General features: G+C 51.5%; 1 protein-coding gene across 1 annotated transcript; it reads right to left on the bottom strand.

Moving 5' to 3' along the window:
• Positions 1–2,997: 2,997 nt before the first annotated feature.
• LOC149284515 (E3 ubiquitin-protein ligase ZNRF3-like) lies at positions 2,998–16,900 on the bottom strand. The gene is made up of 8 exons (XM_089496634.1): positions 16,584–16,900; positions 11,190–11,315; positions 10,991–11,065; positions 10,459–10,590; positions 10,207–10,317; positions 9,937–10,116; positions 9,744–9,846; positions 2,998–4,625 (listed from the first exon to the last, which is right to left on the bottom strand). The coding sequence occupies exons 1-8, from the start codon at positions 16,833–16,835 to the stop codon at positions 2,998–3,000; spliced, it is 2,607 nt and encodes an 868-aa protein (XP_089352760.1). The 5' UTR covers positions 16,836–16,900.
• Positions 16,901–18,861: the final 1,961 nt, after the last annotated feature.

The raw sequence follows: 18,861 nt of genomic DNA, 5'->3' as shown, positions 1-18,861 counted from the left end.
TTATACAGTTAAAATTAATTTAAACAAATAAAAAAATTGACAAATAAAAATGAATACATAAAATCCAAATATGAATATGAAGAATATACATATAAAATTGCATATAATAATAATATTTGGATATACCTTATTTCATTTTTATTTCTTTTAAATTTATATATATCTAATTTATATAATTATAAATTGATTTAATGGCCTTTATGTTATAATTATAAAATAAAATAAAAAGGAAAAATAAATTTTAAAAGAAATAAAAATGAAATAAGATAAAATTCAAATGTGAATATGAACTGGACTACATTTCCCATAATTCCTGGCTATAGGCCCAGTTGGCTGAGGCTTCAGGGACCTGAAGTCCAAAGAAAAGGCAGGAACCACTGCCTTAGGCCTTCTGTGTCCAAGTCCACGTTGCTTTCCTGTTCAGCCAAGCACCCCTTTGCATTGGTCAAGGGCTCCATTGCAATGGTCAAATGCCCTAATTCAAATGGTTGAGTGCCCCTTTGCAATGGTCAACCGCCCCAATTTCAATGGCCAAGCACCTTGTTGCAATGGTCAATCGTGCCGCTGCGATGGTCAAGCTCCCCAATTTCAATGCCCAGGAGCACCAATTCCAATGGTCAAGCACCCTGATTCCAATGGTCAAGGAATTTCAATGGTCAAGCGCCCCACTGCAATGGTCAAGTGCCTCTTTGCAATGGTCAAGCGCCTCAATTCCAATGATCAAGCACCTCATTGCACTGGTCAAGTGTCCCCTTGATATGGTCAAGCGCCCCTTTGCGATGGTCAAGTGCCCCCTTGCGATGGTCAAGTGCCCCCTTGCGATGGTCAAGTGCCCTTTTGCAATGGTCAAGTGCCCTGTCACAGTGGTCAAGCTCTCCCTTGAAATGGTCAAGCACCCCTTTGCGATGATCAAGTGCCCCCTTGAGATGGTCAAGCACCCCCTTGCGATGGTCAAGCACCCCCTTGCGATGGTCAAGTGCCCCCTTGAGATGGTCAAGCGCCCCCTTGAGATGGTCAAGCATGCCCTTGCAATGGTCAAGCGCCTCAACTGCAATGGTCAAGCGCCCCCTTGCAATGGTCAAGCACCCTATCACAGTGGTCAAGTACCCCATTACAACGGTTAAGCGCCCCAATTTCAAAGCCTAGGAGCACCGTCTCCAATACTCAACCATCCCAATTCCAATGGTCAAGGAATTCCAACGGTGATTTTGTAATAGAAAGGAGCCCATTCCCACTCCGGATGATGTACAAAAACAGAGATTCAGACTCACTTTAAGACAATAAAACTGTATTTTTTGGCTTTTTGGAGGAGCTTTTTTTGTCCTTTTTTAACACAATTTTTTACTTTCGTTACAAAATCCGGGATTAAAAATTGCTTTTTTCTGGTCGGCGAACGGCGTAGAAAAAAAACCCGCACGCAGCGATTAATACCATGTATTTACACATACCTTTCAATCGTAATAATCAACATCGTTACCGTTATCATTTCTGACGTCATCAAACGCGCTCAAAACGGCTCGAGCTAAATATATTAGTAAATAAATATTTTGCGTGACGCTGTTTTTCCGTAAAACAAAATAAAACATATACAGCGCACCTGCGCCATACACGGGTGTGCCATACGCGGCCTTGAGCATACGCGCTCAAGCCGCAGGTGCGAGCGGGGTGGCGCATCCCATTCAATTGAATGGGCGCGCGCGCCCATTGCGCCCCGCGTGATCTTGCGCCGCCGTGCACAAGCCCCATTGTTTCCAATGGGGCTCGAGCATAGGCGGAATTCGCCATATGCGGCAGGATCCGGAACGGATCCCCCGTGTAAGGCGAGGACGGACTGTATATACACACACACACACACATACACATAAAGAAATGTACACAAATATTAATTTTCATCTCCTAAGCCTTAGAAAAAAACGTTTAAAAAAATACAAACGCGGTTTCGGCAGCGTTTATGGTAAAAAAAATTGCGCTTTTTTTTTTAAGTGCTGTGGAAATATTTTCGTATTTAATTGTTTGATTTAATAATTAAAGGGGGAAAAACAAAATCGCCAAAGTCGATTAAACAAGGCCTTTGAGGGTGAAAAAACGTCTTTCACTGACCGCTTGACCAAAGCTTCAGCCAGTGGAGAGGACGAAGCCTTGTTTCACAGCGCAAAATGGCCAGACGCTTGACATGGTGGACAAAACGGCTGAGACCACTGACCCCAGGCCATAAGTTGTGGGTCAGTGGCATCCATTCGCAAAACAGTCTGAGTGGCTGGAATAATCTGGGCACTTTGGCGTCCCTGACCTTCTCCTGTGGCCGGTGTGGCTGCTTTCGTTGCAGTGGTCAGTTTGGCAAGACTCCGCTGCGGTCACTGCACAGCACCTCACAGGTCTAAGGATCCCTGGACATCCTACATCCACTGCTGCCCAGCACTTCCTCTGCTTGGTGTCCCGCTGACCACTGAGTGACCGGTCACACCAGGACACAGAGGGTGGGATAGTGAGATGGTGGACACAGAGGAGGTCAGAGACAGAGGCCCACTCTGGACACCTTTTTTGGGGGGGGGCGAGGGGACCCTCAGCTGCAGGCGCATTGGGGGTTTCCATAGGAAACAAGGCAAGGGCCACAATGGGTCAAGAAGGCAATTGCCCCCAAGCCCCCCACGGTTTTTGGGGTAGGTAACACAGGCACTGTTGCGGTCAACCTGGGTCAAGGCAGGTGTGACCCCCAAGGAAGACCCCCCCAAAGGCTAAGGGTCTGTTTCTTTCATTGGTTGCCCTCGTCCCTCCTCCGCTGCGCCCCAAAGATGCCCCTTGGCATACTCTGAGAACCCCCCTGCCTTTGGACTCTTCTTGCTTTCAAGGTGCTGTGTGTTTCTTCCTAAGGCAGAACGAGGGGTGCCCCATTTTGGGGTGAACCCCCAACACAACCCCACAGAAGGCATGTATGGCGTCCGGCGGCGACTGGTCACTTGGGCGTCTGGGGAAGACAGGCGACCATCCCAAGGTTGGTCACTCGGGGGGTCTCTCTTCTCCTCTCCGGGCGTCCGACTTACCGCAGTCCGTTGTGGGGCAGGGCCTGACAGCGTCAACCCCCTGCCCTTCCTCCTCTTCTTCCTGCCTCCGTTGATTTGCGCAGTCCTCTGGCTGGCTGTCCCCCTCCCAAGGACCCCCTCCCCTCCCACAGTCCCTCCGTTGGGGGGCATCACAGCCATGGTCCTTGGAGATTATGGCGATGCGATGGCTGCAGGGACCCCCACCACCGACACAAGGCACCCCACAACAAGCCCTGCCATCCTCTCCTTGGGATGTTGCCGCTGCCGCGCAGGCGTACTGGACGCTGACAGTGCAGTCTTCCTCGTAGAAGCCAGCCGCCGCATCCTTCTCCCTGTAGAAGCAGCAGGGGAGGGTATCGTGTGGGGCGGCGGCCGCAGCAGCATCGGTCCTGAATTCGTAGAGGGCAGGGCTCCTCTGTGGGGCATCTCTCCCACGGCTGCAGCCTGTCCAAAGCCTTGGGCTGAGGAGGACGTGGCCGCAGTCCGGCCGTGGGGCTGTGTAGCAGCAGGGGCAGGGCTGGTCTCGAGGTGCGGCTGGAGGGGAGAAGAAGGCTTCTTGGGGGGCTCCCACGACCGAAGGGTGCTCCAGCAAGGAAGAGGAGGAGGAAGATGAGGAGTAGTTCATCTCCAGGCTGCAGTTGGAGAGATGGTCCACCGAAGACGGCGCCGTCACAGTCCCCTCTGCAGTGACGGCGGCTCCAGTGCTCTCCCTCGCAGGGCTGCGGCTCCGATAAACAAAGGGGTCGTAGTCACTGCTGAGGGAGCTGTGGAAGGTGGAGCAGCTCCCGAAGACACCGCGGTGGCTGGCGTCGGCGCAGTCCGCCATGGAGTCACTAGAGGAGCAGCGGCATTGTCCGGATGCAGATGCGCCGCCATTGCTGCTGCTGCTGCTGTCGCTGCCAGGGCCGTCCGGCAAGTAGCCACTGCAGGTGGACCGCGGGCCATGAAAGCAGCCGGAGGATGACGAGGAGCAGGGGGTCCCGACACCGACGACACTTTCAACACGAGACGCAGGCCCCAGGGGGACCACCGGGGCGAAGAACCTGCCTCTGGCGCCGCCGGCCACGGGCGCAAGGAACGGCCGCGGGGGTCCACCCACCTCTGGGTAGCTGAGTCCCTGGAAGTAGTAGTGCTGGAAGAAGGTCTCATATTGGGGGAAACAAGGGGGCGATGCTGGGAAGTGGGCCGGACCCCCGAAATTGTGCCTCTGGAAGGTGTGGGGGGCAGCCAGCGCGTCAGGGTATCCTGCGCGGTGGTCCGTCATGCAGGGGTGGTGTGAGCTGAGGGCGTGGTACCCACGGAGGAAGGCGGGGGCATCGGTGAGGAGGGTGATGGGGCTGCCGCCGTGGGGGTCCATGATGGTGTGCGTCGGGTACGCCATGGCCAAAGGGCCAGAGCGGTGGACTCGACGGGGGTAGTGGACAGGGAGGATCACACGCGGCGGCGGCTGAGGCAGCTGCAGGGGGTGCGAGTGGGGCTGGTGGTGATGCAGGTGCTGCTGCAGCTGCTGCTGGTGGTTGCGAGTTCGAAACGGCTGCTGTTGCATCTCCTCACAGGACTGGCTATGGGGACCCTTCTTTGGCTCTATGGGGAAAAGAAGGACGTCAGGAAGGAGGGAAGGGAGGAGGGTTGGAGAGAGGAATAGAAGGAAGGGAGGAAGAAAGGTTAGAGAGAGGAGTAGAAGGGAGGAAAGGAGGAACTAAGGAGGGAAGGGAGAAGGGTTAGTGAGAGGAATAGAAGAAAGGGAGGAAGGAAAGAACGGTGGGGAAAGGTTAGAGAGAGGAATAGAAGGAAAGAGGGAAGGAAGGAAGAACGAACGTTGGGTACTTACCGTGACATGTTCATTTCCAGCAGACGAGGGTCCTGTCATCCTGAATCCTGGGTTATGCACCTCCCATTAGCTCCTGTAGGCAGGGACAAAGAAAAGACCGGCCCCCTATATAAGGAGGGGCTAACCCCCCTTGGGCCTCAGTCAATAACAAGCCAAGCGAATAGCAAATAAACCAAGACTTGGACCTTTTCTGGTAAGAAACAGCACAACAGTTATGAACCCTAAGGGCCGTCTCCGGGGAGTCAGACCTCTGAAAGAAACAGACAACCAGCAAACAGAAAACATTAAGCAGAGACAGCCGACAGGCCGGGCTGGACCGCAGGCGGCACCCCGGGTGGGCAGGATGACAGGACCATCGTCTGCTGGAAATGAACATGTCACGGTAAGTACCCAACGTTCGTTTTCCCAGCAGAGAGGGTCCTGACCTCCTGAATCCTGGGATTTACCAAAGCCCTCTCAAGCAGGGAGGGAAGGTGCCAGCTAGAACCTGCGGCCCAGCCACCACCTGTTGGGAGGACTCTCACTCCGAAGGCCGCCTCAGTGGATTGGAACACATCCAGCTTATAGTGTCTAATGAAGGTGGAGGGAGACTTCCATGTCGCCGCCCTGCAAATCTCGGCTAGAGTGGCATTAGTGACCAGGGCTGCCAAAGTGGACGCACTCCCCGTAGAGTGGGCCATTACCCCCTCGGGTGGAGCGACATCAAGAGTAAGGTAGCTCTCTTGAATATCAGACCTGATCAACCTACTCAGAGTTGAGGCAGATACCTTGAACCCCAAAGAGCCTGGAAGAAAGGAAACGAACAACATTTCATATGACCTAAGGTTGAAGTCCTCTTGATGTAGATTTTGAGGGGTCTGCGCATATCCAATGTGTGCCAGGTCTTTCCCAAGTCCTTCTTAGGATCAGGGCAGAATGAAGGCAGGAGAATATCCTATGACACCTGAAAGGCTGAGTTGGCCCTAGGCACGAAGGTAGGATCTGGATGAAGGCACACTGAGACTGGCCTAAAAATATACAAGTCTTTACCTACTGACAGGGCCCCAGCTCTGTCTGGCGGAGGTAATGGCCGTGAGGAAGATGATCTTGAGGGAGAGGTGTTTCAGGGAGGCCTCCCGAAGGGACTTGATCAGCCCAACCATCAGCGCGTTTAAGACCATGTTCACACCCCAGGTTGGAAAACGATATCTGGTGGGCTGGCCCTGTTGTAACTCTCTTCAATAGCCTATTAATGTGAGGATGGCTGTCATTCTAGCTGCTCTTGTATGGAGCAGAACCAACGTGATGGCTGACACCTGCCTTATAACCATGTCGGGTCAAGTCCCTTATTAATGTCATCTTGGATGAACTATAGCAGGTCAGAAAAACCTGATTATATTGTTTTAAAACACTCATGGAGGAAGCGGGGGGTCTCCTCCCCATGGAGAGGAGGCTGTTTGTCTGTTTGTTTTGAAAAGAATTTTTCTTAACCCCCTGAATTAGTGAGGGAGAGCCCTCTCATGGAAGAAACTGTTTTGTTTTTTGTTTGTTTGTTTTGGTTCCCTTTAACAGACATCTCTCCTATGAAAGAAGGGAAGGCAAGGAGAACCACCTCTCCTGAGGCTAGCTGACTGAGGTTCCCTGTGTTTTATAACAGGAACATAACCCTTATGACAATAAAGTGGAGCTTGGTTGGTCACCTTAATCCAATATATCTATCACCTCATATGAGATGTTTTAACAAAGATCCTCAATGCATGTAAGCATTAGAGGTCTGCTGAGTGACCAGAGACCTTCTCCTTGCTTGAGTCACCCTGTTTATTAGCATTTAAATGAATCTGTATTGTTAAAGCTTATGCTCTTAATGAGAAGTGATATGGCCGATAACAGTTTGCACAAAGGAGGTAGAACCATGTGCTTCTCCTATGTCTTTGGCTGTTCCAGCTAAGGCAAAAAGGCTCTGGCCCCAAGGGAGACAGAGATTGAGGCCCATGAGGAAGGAAGAAAAATCATCATGTTGGCTTATGACTAGCCCCTTCCCTTGTTGAATTAGTTTCCAGGCATCTTCTCTGGCCTGGAAAAAAGAGAGGGGGGTGGGCAGAAACAGCACAACTCAAACCTCATGGGCTAACAGTAATAAAATGAACACCAGAAAAAGTTAACCAATATCTCTTGTAAATCTGAGCCCCCAGACCTGTTGCTGTAGGGGCTCTCCCTCCTTTATTTGCCCCATCAAGGGAGGCTGCCTGGGCGGTAGCTTCTTCCACGCACTGAGGAAACTGCTCTTAAGTTAGCAGTGACTGAAGACCATTTGTAACCATGGGTAGATAGCTGCATATGGCCTGTAGTGTAGCCCTGATACTCACAGGGCACTTTGTTTTATTTATGTTTGAGACAGCCCCAACTTCAAGATGGGGTTTAGAAGCTTAGCCCTTTTAATCTCAGGCAGGCCTTATAGTAACCTGGCTGCAAGATAGAAGCTAGCTTGGTCGTCACCTCCCTTCCCACTTGCATAGGTAGCTGGGAAGGGCAGAGCGGCTGCTGTGGGACATGGCTCTACCTTTACCTGAGGTATGTCTGTGTTCTGAGAAAGGTTAATCTCTGATGCAAAGGAGAGTCCAAGCGCTCGAGCTGCTCTCTCATGAGTGCCATAGTTTGGGGCAGCCAAACACAATTGGGGGTGAAGGGAACTCTCCACCCATGATATCCACAAGTGGTTTCCTCCTTTTTGTTGTTGTAATTTTTGGGGAGGAAACACAGGAGGATTTGTATCCATGTGCTCTCTCATAGAATCCTTGGGTTGGAAGAGACCCCAAGGGCCATCCAGTCCAACCCCATTCTGCCATGCAGTAACTCTCAATCAAAGCATACCCAATAGATGGCCCTCCAGCCTCTGTTTAGAAGTGGGTGGCAGAGGCCATGATCTCTCTGGGGAGGACATGAAGCCATTTTGTGCTTTTTTGTGGGATACTCTGTGGCAGCCAAAACAGACCATTTTAGAGTTGGAAACTTCTTCCTTTACAGCCATGCAGCTGTACAACATAGAGGAGGAGTTTCCATGACTTCTGGCCAGTTTCCTCATTGATCCCTGGCCTTAAACAGGCTGGGCAGAAGTGATGTGGAGAAACAAGAGACATGGGGGGGAAACCCCTCACCATCTGTTCCCACGGCTCCCATGTGCTGCAATGGTGTTTGCAGAAATCTCCTGTGCACCCACCATGATAGGGGGCAGCTTGGAGGAGAGGGAGAGTCATTGGCAAAGCCAAGACCTTTCTCCAATCCTGGGAGCCCTTGCCATGTTAAGTCCTTCTTCATGCTCCCAAGGCAGCAAGAGAAACGAAGAGAATAAAAGGACTGGAGTGGCAATAGTGAAGAAGCTGCAGAGCAACAGCAAACCCATCCCAATGGGTCTCCCTCTGAAGCCAGCTTCCTCTGTTGAGCTGGCAGACCCTGAGCTAGGGAAGCCTGGGTTAAGGATGGCCCTTCACCCATGCTCTCAGGGTCCTCTGCCATAGCCACCACCAAAGAAGTGGGGAAAAGGCAGGAGAGAGGAGAAGAAGGGAAGGCCAAGAAAACTCTCAAACCGCTTTCGGAGAAGGAAAAACCTTGATGGCTCGAAGAGACCCATCTTGTTAGGAGCATAGGCAGGCCTGCCTTGCTTGGGAAATGTCCCCCAGCCCCAAAAGCTCGCTGCCTCACGGGCGAAAATGGCCCTGACAAAGCCACCTAGCCCCAGTCCGCACTCACCTCGGTGAGACCAGCTGGCACCAGGGCCTCTTCTACGCCTTGGGGACCTGGGAGGCCCGGGCGAAAGGATGGGGCCTGATCACTGCCATGGAGGCTAACCCTCTCCTCTGGCTGGCCCTCTACCTCTCCCTCTGTCGCCGGCTGTTGCTGCTGCGCCGGCAGACCCTGAGCTGGGTAGAGCCTGCACTTGGGGAGGCCCTTCACCCGTGTTTTAGGGTCCTCTGCCATAGCCCACCACCCAGAGGGGAAGGGAGGCAGGAAAGAGGGGGGGGAGGGAGGCCAATAAAAAACAACGCTGACCGCTTCGATGAACGAAAACAAATTCGCTGGCGAAGAAGTATGTCCTGCTAGGAGCTTAGGCAGGAACAAGACTGAGGCCCAAGGGGGGTTAGCCCCTCCTTATATAGGGGGCCGGTCTTTTCTTTGTCCCTGCCTACAGGAGCTAATGGGAGGTGCATAACCCAGGATTCAGGAGGTCAGGACCCTCTCTGCTGGGAAAAGGTAAGGAAGAGAGAAGGGTTAGAGAGAGGAATATGAGGAAGGAGGGAAGGAAGGGAGAAGGGTTAGAGAGAAGAATAGAAGAAAAGGAGGAAGGAAAGAAGGGAGGGACAAGGGTTAGAGAGAGGAATAGAAGAAAGGGAGGAAGGAAGGAAAAAAGGAAGGGAGGGAGAAGAGTTAGAGAGGAATAGAAGAAAGGGAGGAAGGAAGGAGGGAAGGGAGAAGGGTTAGAGAGAGGAATAGAAGAAAGGGAGGAGGAGGGAAGAAAGGAAGGAAGGAAAGAAAAGATACAGAGGAAGGAAGGAATGAGGGGAAGAAGGAGAGGAGAGGAAAAGAGAACGAAAAAAGACTGCAAAGGAGAAGGGGACAAAAAGGAGTATTAAGAGGAAAGAAGAGAGGAAGCAAGTGAGGAAGTTGAGGAGGAAAGGAAGAGAGGAGGAGGAGAGGAGACCCACACTTGCCTTCTCTGTCCATGGCCTCCCATCATACGCTTCCCCTGAGACCCCCATTTTGGGGGACTGGGAAAGGGTTAGAGCCTCCCAATGAGCCTGGGGTCTCCCTCCCTTCTTCCAGAGGGCCTCCTCCTTCCTCTTCCTCTCCCCCCCCCCCCCCGTTTCCTGGGGTATTTGTGGGTCTGGGGGTCTCACCGATGATGTTGTGGCGGCAGTGGGGGCAAGTGTGGTGCTGCAGCAGCCATGGGTCCACGCACTTCCGGTGGAAACTGTGGGCACAGGGGATAACGCGCAGCTCCTACGGATGAGGGACGAACGGCGCAGTTGGCAGGCGGTCAGCCATGACCTCCCCTTTGACCACTTGACCACCCACTTGACCAACACTCACCTCCCCATCCAGGTACTTCTCCAGGCAGATGGCGCAGTCGGCGGTGGAGCTGCCGCTGAGGGAGTCGGGGGGCGCCACCGCGACTCCAACAACACCGTCGCCGCCCCCCTTGACCTTCACCTTGAACTTGCGCGTCTCCATCTTCTCCAGCGCCTGGACAGCCAGGCGGTTCATGGAGTTCTGTCGGGACATAACGGGCGTCTGTCGTTAACGGTCAAGTGTTGAGGGACCAGGACCCCAAAGACCCCCCTCAAGAAGACTCCCGCTTACCTGGCTGCGCCGCTGCTTGAGCTTGATCTTGACCAGGAGGACCAGGCAGACCAGGGAGACCACCACAAAGAAGGCCAGGAAGATGCCCATGTCGAAGTACTCTGTCGGTTGCTGGATGTTGGGGGGCAACAAAGAAGGGGCTCCGTCAATTACGGGGGGGTGCGTCTGAGCATCCAGCCGGTCGGCTTGGGATAATGGACAGAGCGGCCTGGCCGCTGACCCACCAACCCCAAGGGACCCCCCTGCGCTTACTGGCAGCGGTCGGTGCTGGATCCGCGCCCGCGCAACCTTCTGCTTGTTGACAATGTTCATCAGCTTGACCGCGTCGGCCCCCTTGACGTAGACCACTGGGCGCTTCAGGGGGTCCTCCAGGCCTTGGTTCAGCTTTTTTTGGGGGGGGGAAGGACCATCGGTCAGCATGGTCAAGCACGGGGGGGAGTTGTTGGTCAGCCACCTCGTTACCCTTCACCTGAATGTCGGGGTCCCCAACGTCAGGGTCGTCAGTGTTGGGGGTCCCCAATGTCGGACTCCCCAATGTTAGTGTCGGGATCCCCAATGTTAGGGTCCTGAGTGTCGGGGTTCCCAATGTCAGGGTCCTCAATGTCAGACTCCCCAATGTTAGGGTCCTCAGTGTTGGGGGTTCCCAATGTTAGAGTCCTCAGTTTCGGGGGTCCCCAATGTTAGGGTCCTTAATGTCGGGGTCCCCAATATTAGGGCCCTCAGTCTCAGGGTTGGTTCCCCAATGTCGGCCTCCCCCTCACCTCCCTCGCACCCGGACCCCCACCTGGTCAATGGCCTCTGGGTTCTCGGAGACGTCGAAGATGACCGCCGTGGCCCCTCTCTGGACGGCCCTCTTGGCCTGCGGAAAAGGGAGGGAGGAGGTGGGAATGGGGGGCCATGTGGGGGTCCCCCTCAACAGAGAGTGACAGAGAGAGACCCCCGTCCAAACGCTGCCCCACAGAACCAAGGGTCTCCTGACGTACCTTTCCCAGGACGGTGAGGCAGGGCTTGGGTTCGAGTTCCGGCTGCTCCAGCTTGACCACCCCGACCCAGCCGTAGTCGTGGAGGTCCTCCTCGTCGTTGCTGTTGCAGAGGCCCAGCGGGTGCATCTGTCGGGAAGGAGAGACCCATAAGGATAGACAGGCATGGCTCCCCTTCGAACCCGGGTCCCCCGGAGTCCTAAGTCCCCCACTGCCTCCATCTCTGGGGCTGAGAGGAAAGGAGCGCCCCAAACCCAGGCCTCCCTCCTCCTCCTCCTCCTGGGTCCAGCCCTGGTTTTGGTCAGCACTCGTACTTGCTCCCCCTTCAAAGGCAGAGCAGTGTTTGGAGGAAGGAGGGCAAAGCTAGGCAGCAGCAGCTGCTCTCTTCCCTGGATGGGAAGGAAGGAAGGAAGGGAGAAAGGAATGGGTAACGAGAGAGGGAGGACAGGGCAAAAGAAGGTAGGAATGGGAAAGGAAGGAAGGAAAGAAGGCATGACAGAGCAAAAGAAGGAATAGGGAAGGAAAGAAGGAAGGAAGGAGAAAAGAGGAGGAAGAAGCGGAGAAGAAGGGGGAAAGCAGAGGGAAGAGAAGGAGGGGAAGAAGAAAAGAGGGAGATCACAGGAACGGAGGAAAAGGGGAAGATAAGTAGAAAGAGAAAAGGAAGAGGTCAGGAAGGGAGGAAGAATAATGGAGAATAATGGAATAATAGAATAATGAAGAATAATGGAGAAGGAGGAGGAGGAGGAGGAGGAGGAGGAAGTTGGCCCTGGGTTTGTGTTGTGCATCGTGCCCTTGATTCGTCCTCAGGGCCTCCCTCCCGTCTGCCCCTGATTTGCACCCGCAGCTGCGCTTTCATTCTCCTCTGCAACATTCCTCGCTTATAGGGTTGCCATAACCCGGCTGCACCCGTGAATTTCCCGATTTTGGGGGCCCTGGGCCCCTCCCGGCACGGGTGCAGCCCAAAAACTGGGACCCCCCCGGTTGCAGCCAAGTTGCTGCGGCCTGCAGGGCTTCGCTGCCCTCCTCCTCCTCCTCGGGGAGGAAGAGGAGGGCAGCGAGGCCTGCCTGGGGCAGAGGAGGCGCCTCCCAGCGCGCCCGCACCACCCTCTTCCTCCGCCCCCTCGCCCCCAGGCTTCGTGCCCGCTCGCAGCATGGAGGAGGTGAAGACAGACGGAGCCAGCGCCTCTTGCGCGTGGGCGCATGGGGAGGAGGAGAAGAGAGGGGGGAGGAGGCGGGTGAAGGTGGCGTGCCCGCGCGGGGAGGTGGGGAGGGTGGCGCGCCCGCGCGCAAGAGGTGCTGGCTCTGTCCGCCTTTGCCTCCCCGCGCAGCCGTGCCACTCACCTCCTCCTCCTCCGCCCCCTCTTCCCTAGGCCGCGCGGCCGCGTGGAGGCGAAGCTGGAGGCGGTTCGCCTCCTGCGCGCAGCCGCGCGCCACCCTCCCTGCCTTGCGCGCAACCGCTTGCCACCCTCCTCCTCCGCCCCGTCCGCCCCAGCCCCCAAGCGAATGGAGGATTGAGAGAAGGAGAAGGAGGAGGAGGAGGGGGAGGAAAAGGAGGAGGGGAAGGAGGTGGTGAGTGAGTGGCCAGAGAGGCCTCAAGGTGAGTTTTTTGGGGGTGCTTTTAATGGTAACAAGTCTCCCTTACTTTGACAGTGATAGTGTGGTGGTGATGATGATGATGATGATATGAGTGGGTCAGCTTGAGAGGCATGCAGGCACTGTTTCAGAAGCCGAGAGAGTGTGACTTTCCAAAGTGCCTTTTCTGTGTGGTTTTGGTTCTGAGGCCTGGTCAATGTAAATTGCTGTGATTTTTACAAATGCATGCACAGTGAAGAAAAACCGAAGTCCCTTGACACGCACTTCTGAGAAGTACACTTGGTGCAAGAACTGTGAAACCACCTTGACATGTTCAATATGCATAGCCATGTTAAACCATGCTAAGTGTTAAACCCAAGGGGTTTGGTTATGGAATAAGCCTCTGATGCAAGAGGCCATGTTCAGTAAAGCCATGTGAAATGCCCAAATGTGCTGTTGTGTGTGTTTTGGAATGGAGGTCAGGGGTGTTTTGCCAGAAAGGGAAGTCCATTTCTGCCATCTGTCTAGAAATATTGCCCAAATGTCCTCCATTTTGATCATGCCTAAGAAACAGGCATTTAGATTAACATTAAAAAAAAAAAACATCACTTTTTCGCATGTCCTCCATTTTTTAAAAATGTGTCCTCCATTTGAAAATTTTCCCCTACATTTGTCCCGGTTTGGAGGTCCTGACTTATGGCAACCCTACTCGCATACAACACACATGCCATTGCCGGCAATGGCTCCCATCCAGCCCCAGCCAGGGCCAGGGGGGTCTGCGCGCTCAGGGACACAGAAAGTAACTTCTCCAGGAGACCCCCCTTCAAATAAACTCATTGGGTCCCATCTGGAGACACAGAGAAAGCCAGCTACAAAGCCAATAACCGATCGACCGACCGATCAATCGACAGATCAATAATAGCCCATTGGACCAGAGAGGCTGCCTCTGCTTTTATTCCTCCTTCTCTCTCTCTTCTTCCTTCCTTCTTTCTTTCTCCCTTTCAAAGGAGGCAGAAATCCCACTCTGCCTCTGCCTTTATTCCTCCTTCTCTCTCTCTTCCCCCTTCTTTCTTTCTCCCTTTCAAAGGAGGCAGAAATCTTACTCTGCATCTGCCTTTATTCCTCCTTCTTCCCCCCCCATTCTTTCTTTCTCCCTTTCAAAGGAGGCAGAAATCCCACTCTGCCTTTATTCCTCCTTCTATCTCTCCCTCATTCTTTCTTTCTCCTTTTCAAAGGAGGCAGAAATCCCACTCTGCCTCTGCCTTTATTCTTCCTTCTCTCTCTCCCTCGTTCTTTCTTTCTCCCTTTCAAAGGAGGCAGAAATCCCACTCTGCCTCTGCCTTTATTCCTCCTTCTCTCTCTCCCTCCCTCCTTTCTTCCTTTCAAAGGAGGCAGAAATCCCACTCTGCCTCTGCCTTTATTTCTTCTTCTCTCTCTCTTCTTCGTTGTTTCTTTCTTCTTTTCTCTCTCTCTCAGGGGAGGCCTCTGCCTCTATTCTTCTTTTCTTTTCTTTCCTTTCTTTCTCTGCTCCCATCCTGTTTTTTCCCCAGGGCTACCCAAAATAAAACAAATCCCTCCCAGAAAAAGGAGATGAAAGGAGGAACGCAGAAAAGGAGCCAAAGAAAGAGAGGGAAAGGCCTTCTGCCTATAAATACTCCGGATCAAAGGAGCGTAGGCTAAAACACGTGAAGAAGGAGAAGAGAAGAACAAGGGAATGAAAGAGAGAGAGAGAGAGAGAGAGGAGGAAAAAGAGATGTAACTTTGGGCCCAAAGCGGTTCATCTGTTTACATTCACACACAAACATAAACATAAACACAAACAAACACAAACATCTCTGGAAGGATGGGGGGAAGGGGACAAGCTTTGGGGGGATTGGAGTCAGAGGGGAAGGAAGGACAGAAGGAGAGGGAAAAGGAAGGGAGGAGTGAGTGAAGGAAGGAAGGAAAAGGATGGAAGGAGAGAGGGAAGGATAGAAGGAAATCAAGAGAGGAAAAACGATGGAAGGAATGTGTGGAAGAGGGACAGAAGGAAGGAAGGAAGGAAGGAGAAGGAAAAGGACGGAAGGAGTGAGTGAGTGAAGAAAGTGAAGATGGAAAAGGATGGAAGTAATGAGGGAAGGGAGGATGGAAAGAAGAAGGAAAAGGATGGAAACAGCGAGTGAAGAAGGAAGGAATAAGGAAAACGATGGGAGAAATGAGTGAAGGAGGGAGAAAAGGAAGGAAGGAAGGAAGGAAGGAAGGAGAGGGAAAAGGACAGAAGGAGTGAGTGAAGGAGGGAGAAAACGAAGGAAGAGAAAGAAAAGGGTGGGGGAAATTAGTGAAGGAGGGAGAAAAGGAAGGAAGGAAGGCAGGAAGGAGAGGGAAAAGGACGGAAGGAATGAGTGAAGGAGGGAAAAAAGGAGGGAAGGAAGAGAAAGAAAAGGATGGGAGAAATTAGTGAAGGAGGGAGAAAAGGAAGGAAGGAAAGAAGGAAGGAGAGGGAAAAGGACAGAAGGAGTGAGTGAAGGAGGGGAAAAAGGAGGGAAGGTAGACAAGGAAAAAGATGGGAGAAATTAGTGAAGGAGGGAGAAAAGGAAGGAAGGAAGAAAGGAAGGGGAGGGAAAAGGACGGAAGGAGTGAGTGAAGGAGGGAAAAAAGGAGGGAAGGAAGAGAAGGGAAAGGATGGAAGGAATGAGTGAAGGGGAGAGGAAAGGAAGGAAGGAAGAAAAAGGATGGAAGGAATGAATAAAAGGAAGAGACCCCAAGAAGGGGCCTGATACATTCCAGCACCTTTCTCCTGCCATGCAGGAACTCTCCATCAAAGCAACCATGTTGACAGATGGCCATTAAGCCTCTGCTTAAAAATCAGCCTCCAAAGAAGGAAACTCCTCCCAAACCTCTGAGGAAGGAGTCTCTTCCATTGTCAAACAGCCCTTATGGATCTCAGGAAGAGCCTCCTTAATGGTTAGGGAAGGAAGGAAGGAAAGAAGGAAGGAGAGAGGGAAAAATGAAGGAAAGAGGAAGGGAGGGTACGAAGGAAGGAAAGAAAAGTGAAGGAAAGAGGGAGGGAGGGAGGGAGGGAGGGAAGTAAAGAAGGAAGGAAGGATAAGCAGAGAAGAGGGGAAGGAAGGAAGGAAAGAAGAGAGGGAGAGAAAGAAGGAAAGGAAAGAAGGGAGAGAGAGAGAAGGAAGGAAGGGATGAAGGAAAGGAGAGAAAGAAGGAAGGGAAGGAAGGAAAGAAAGGAGGAAGGGAGGAAGGAAAGAAGGGAGGAAGAGAAAGAAGGAAAGGAAAGAAGGGAGAGAGAGAGAAGGAAGGATGGATGAAGGAAAGCAGGGAAGGAGAGAAAGAAGGAATGAAGGAAAGAAGGGAAGGAGAGAAAGAAGGAAAGAAGGAAGAAAGGAAAGAAGGGAAAGAGAGAAAGAAGGGAGGAAGGGATTAAGGAAAGAAGGGAGGGAGAGAAAGAAGGAAAGGAAAGAAGGGAGAGAGAGAGAAGGAAGGAAGGATGAAGGAAGGAAGGGATGAAGAAGAAAAGGAGAGAAAGAAGGAAGGGAAGGAAGTTAGGGAAGGAAGGAAAGAAGGAAAGGAAAGAGGGGAGAGAGACAAGGAAGGGACGGAAGGAAGGATGAAGGGAAAGAAAAGTGAAGGAGAAACAAGGAAGGGATGAATGGAAGAAGGAAAGGAAAGAAGGAGGAGAGAGAGAGAACGAAGGAAGGGATGAAGGAAAGAAGAGAAGGAGAGAAAGAAGGAAAGAAGGGAGAGAAAGAGAGAGAGAGAAGGAAGGAAGGAGGGGAGAGAGGGAGGTTGTGTAGAGGGATTCCGGGGAAGTCCCTGGCCTTGGTTCACGACCTGGACGATCTCTCCCTCGGCGGCGAGCGTGGCGCCGGCGCGGGCGAAGCGTCCCTGGAGCCCCGTGGAGTAAGTGGTGTAGTCTCCGCCGGGGCTGGACTCGAAGAGGACCACTTCCACGAAGGCAGCCTCCTTCGACGGAGAAGAAGGGGAAGAGGAGGAGGAGGAGGAAGGCGGCCCCGGGAGAGGGGCGGCCCAGGCGGAAGCCAAGAGGAAGGGGAAGAGGAAGAGGCTCTCCGCAGGGGCCCTCATGGCGGCCCTGGGGCCACTAACAACATCTCCGCCGCTGTTTCCCTTTCATCCGCAGCACTTGACCGAGGAGGCCCAGGGGTCAGCCACGCCCACTTCGACCGCGCGGAGGAACAAGAAGGGACCGCCACACGCGCAAGCCACGCCCATCCCCGCCTAAGGGATCTTTCGCCTCCGAGGCACCACCCACACGACTAACGCAAGCCACGCCCCTTCCGCCTCACAGCAAGAGCTCTCCCTCCACACACTGATAGGATTTAATATTGTGGACTCCATCTCCCAGAAGCCTCGGCTACCTTGCCCGATAGCCACGCCCACAAGACCCCACACAAACCACGCCTCCGACTATATTCCCTTCAGGACTTTTGGACCTCACTTCCCAGAAGCCTCGGCCATAGTGAACCATACAGTCGCATTGTGGGAGATGGAGTCCAAAAGCATTAAAATGCACAGTATGAGGGCAACTATGGTAATTTTGGACTCCAGCTCCCAGACACCTCGGCCATGGTTGACGGTACAATGGGATTGTGGGATTCCTGGGCCTCTTTGTCCCAGGGACTTCTGGGCAGAAGCCTGGCAAGGTTCCTGCTGCGCCCATTGCTAGGAAAGGGAAAACTGAGGCCAAACGGGGAATCCCTTTCTTCAGGCTGCTTCTGGGAAGGAAGGAGGTTTTGGGATATCCCATGGAGGCCTTTCTCAAAGCCCCAAACCTCTAACGGCATGGATTCTCAAGCTTTGGTTTTCCAGGTTGTGAGACTACAACTCCCAGAAGCCTCAGCCACTTAGCCATACAAGCCAGGAATTATGGGGGCTAGAGTCCAAAAACCCTTGGAAGACCTTTGATTTAATGCAGTGATTCGAAACCTTTGGCCATCCAGGGGGGTTTGCACTACAACTCCCAAAAGCCTCAGCAGCATTGGCCGACTGCCAGGAATGCTGGGAGATGAAGTCCACAACAACTGAGGGACGACAAAGTTTGGGAACCATTTTCTAATTAATCGACTAGAAAACTGGGGACACATTTTTAATCTATTCAAGATACATATATTATTATTATTAATATTATTATATTTATTTATTTTGTTACAATAATAATTATAAAAATTATATCATTATTATATAATAATTATATTATTTATAATAATCATATATTTATAATATATTTTATAGTAATATAATATTTATAACCATATTTATTTATAACATAATGTATTATATTAATATAATATTTATTTTATTTTATAATTATAACTTTATTTTTCATAATAATAATAATAATAACAACCTTTATTTGTATACCGCTTTTCCGTGGACGATCAAAGCGGTTTCCAATATCAGATTAACAATACATAACACATCATGACTCTGCTTCTCTCCCCTCAAGATGGTGGTTGGGAGGAGGGCTCTTCTTCTTGGCAGGCAGAGGCCTGTTGTTTCTTGCCAGCTTCTCTCCCCTCAAGATTTTATATTACAGTGGTACCCCGGGTTACGAAAGTAATTCGTTCCGCCGCCGCTTTCGTAACCCGAAAGGCTTCGTAAGCCGAAAAACCCATAGGCGCTAATGGGGAAAAGCCGCGATTTGGTGCGAAATAGCGCCGAAAAGCACCAAAAGTTTTTTCGTAACCCGAAAAAACATTCGTAACGCGGAACAGTTTTTTTAAATAGATTTTTTTCGTAACCCAGAAATTTCGTATCCCGGCGCATTCGTATCCCGGGGTACCACTGTATATATAAAATTATAATAATTTGGATTATTATAACATGTAATATGTTTAGTATAATTTTTATATTATATTACAATTATATTACAATTAAATTTATGTTATATTACATTTATTATTATAAACATTATATTACTATACAGTATTAGATTATAAATAAATATATGATTATTACAAATAATAATTTATTTTAAAATATATATTATCACTAAACATATAATTATAAAATTTTTATTTATTTTATATATAAAAAAATAAAAATAAAAATTTTATTTATATACCGCCCTTCCATCAGATCAGGGCGGTTT

The sequence above is a fragment of the Sceloporus occidentalis genome, unplaced genomic scaffold (genome assembly GCF_023333645.1).
Source record: "Sceloporus occidentalis isolate IW3139 unplaced genomic scaffold, rSceOcc1.0.p SCAF_91, whole genome shotgun sequence".
NCBI classification, from domain to species: Eukaryota; Metazoa; Chordata; class Lepidosauria; order Squamata; family Phrynosomatidae; genus Sceloporus; species Sceloporus occidentalis.
Note: the sequence above shows the minus strand (reverse complement) of the source record. Positions and strands in the feature narration are given on the sequence as shown.

Excerpts from the sequence above, each read along its gene's own strand:
- LOC149284515 (XM_089496634.1), bottom strand. The coding sequence starts at position 16,835 with ATGAGGGCCCCTGCGGAGAGCCTCTTCCTCTTCCCCTTCCTCTTGGCT. Across the intron at positions 11,316-16,583 it reads CCGAGGGAGAGATCGTCCAG|ATGCACCCGCTGGGCCTCTG; the intron begins GTCGTGAACCAA and ends CCTTCCCGACAG. Across the intron at positions 10,117-10,206 it reads TCAAGCAGCGGCGCAGCCAG|AACTCCATGAACCGCCTGGC; the intron begins GTAAGCGGGAGT and ends ATGTCCCGACAG.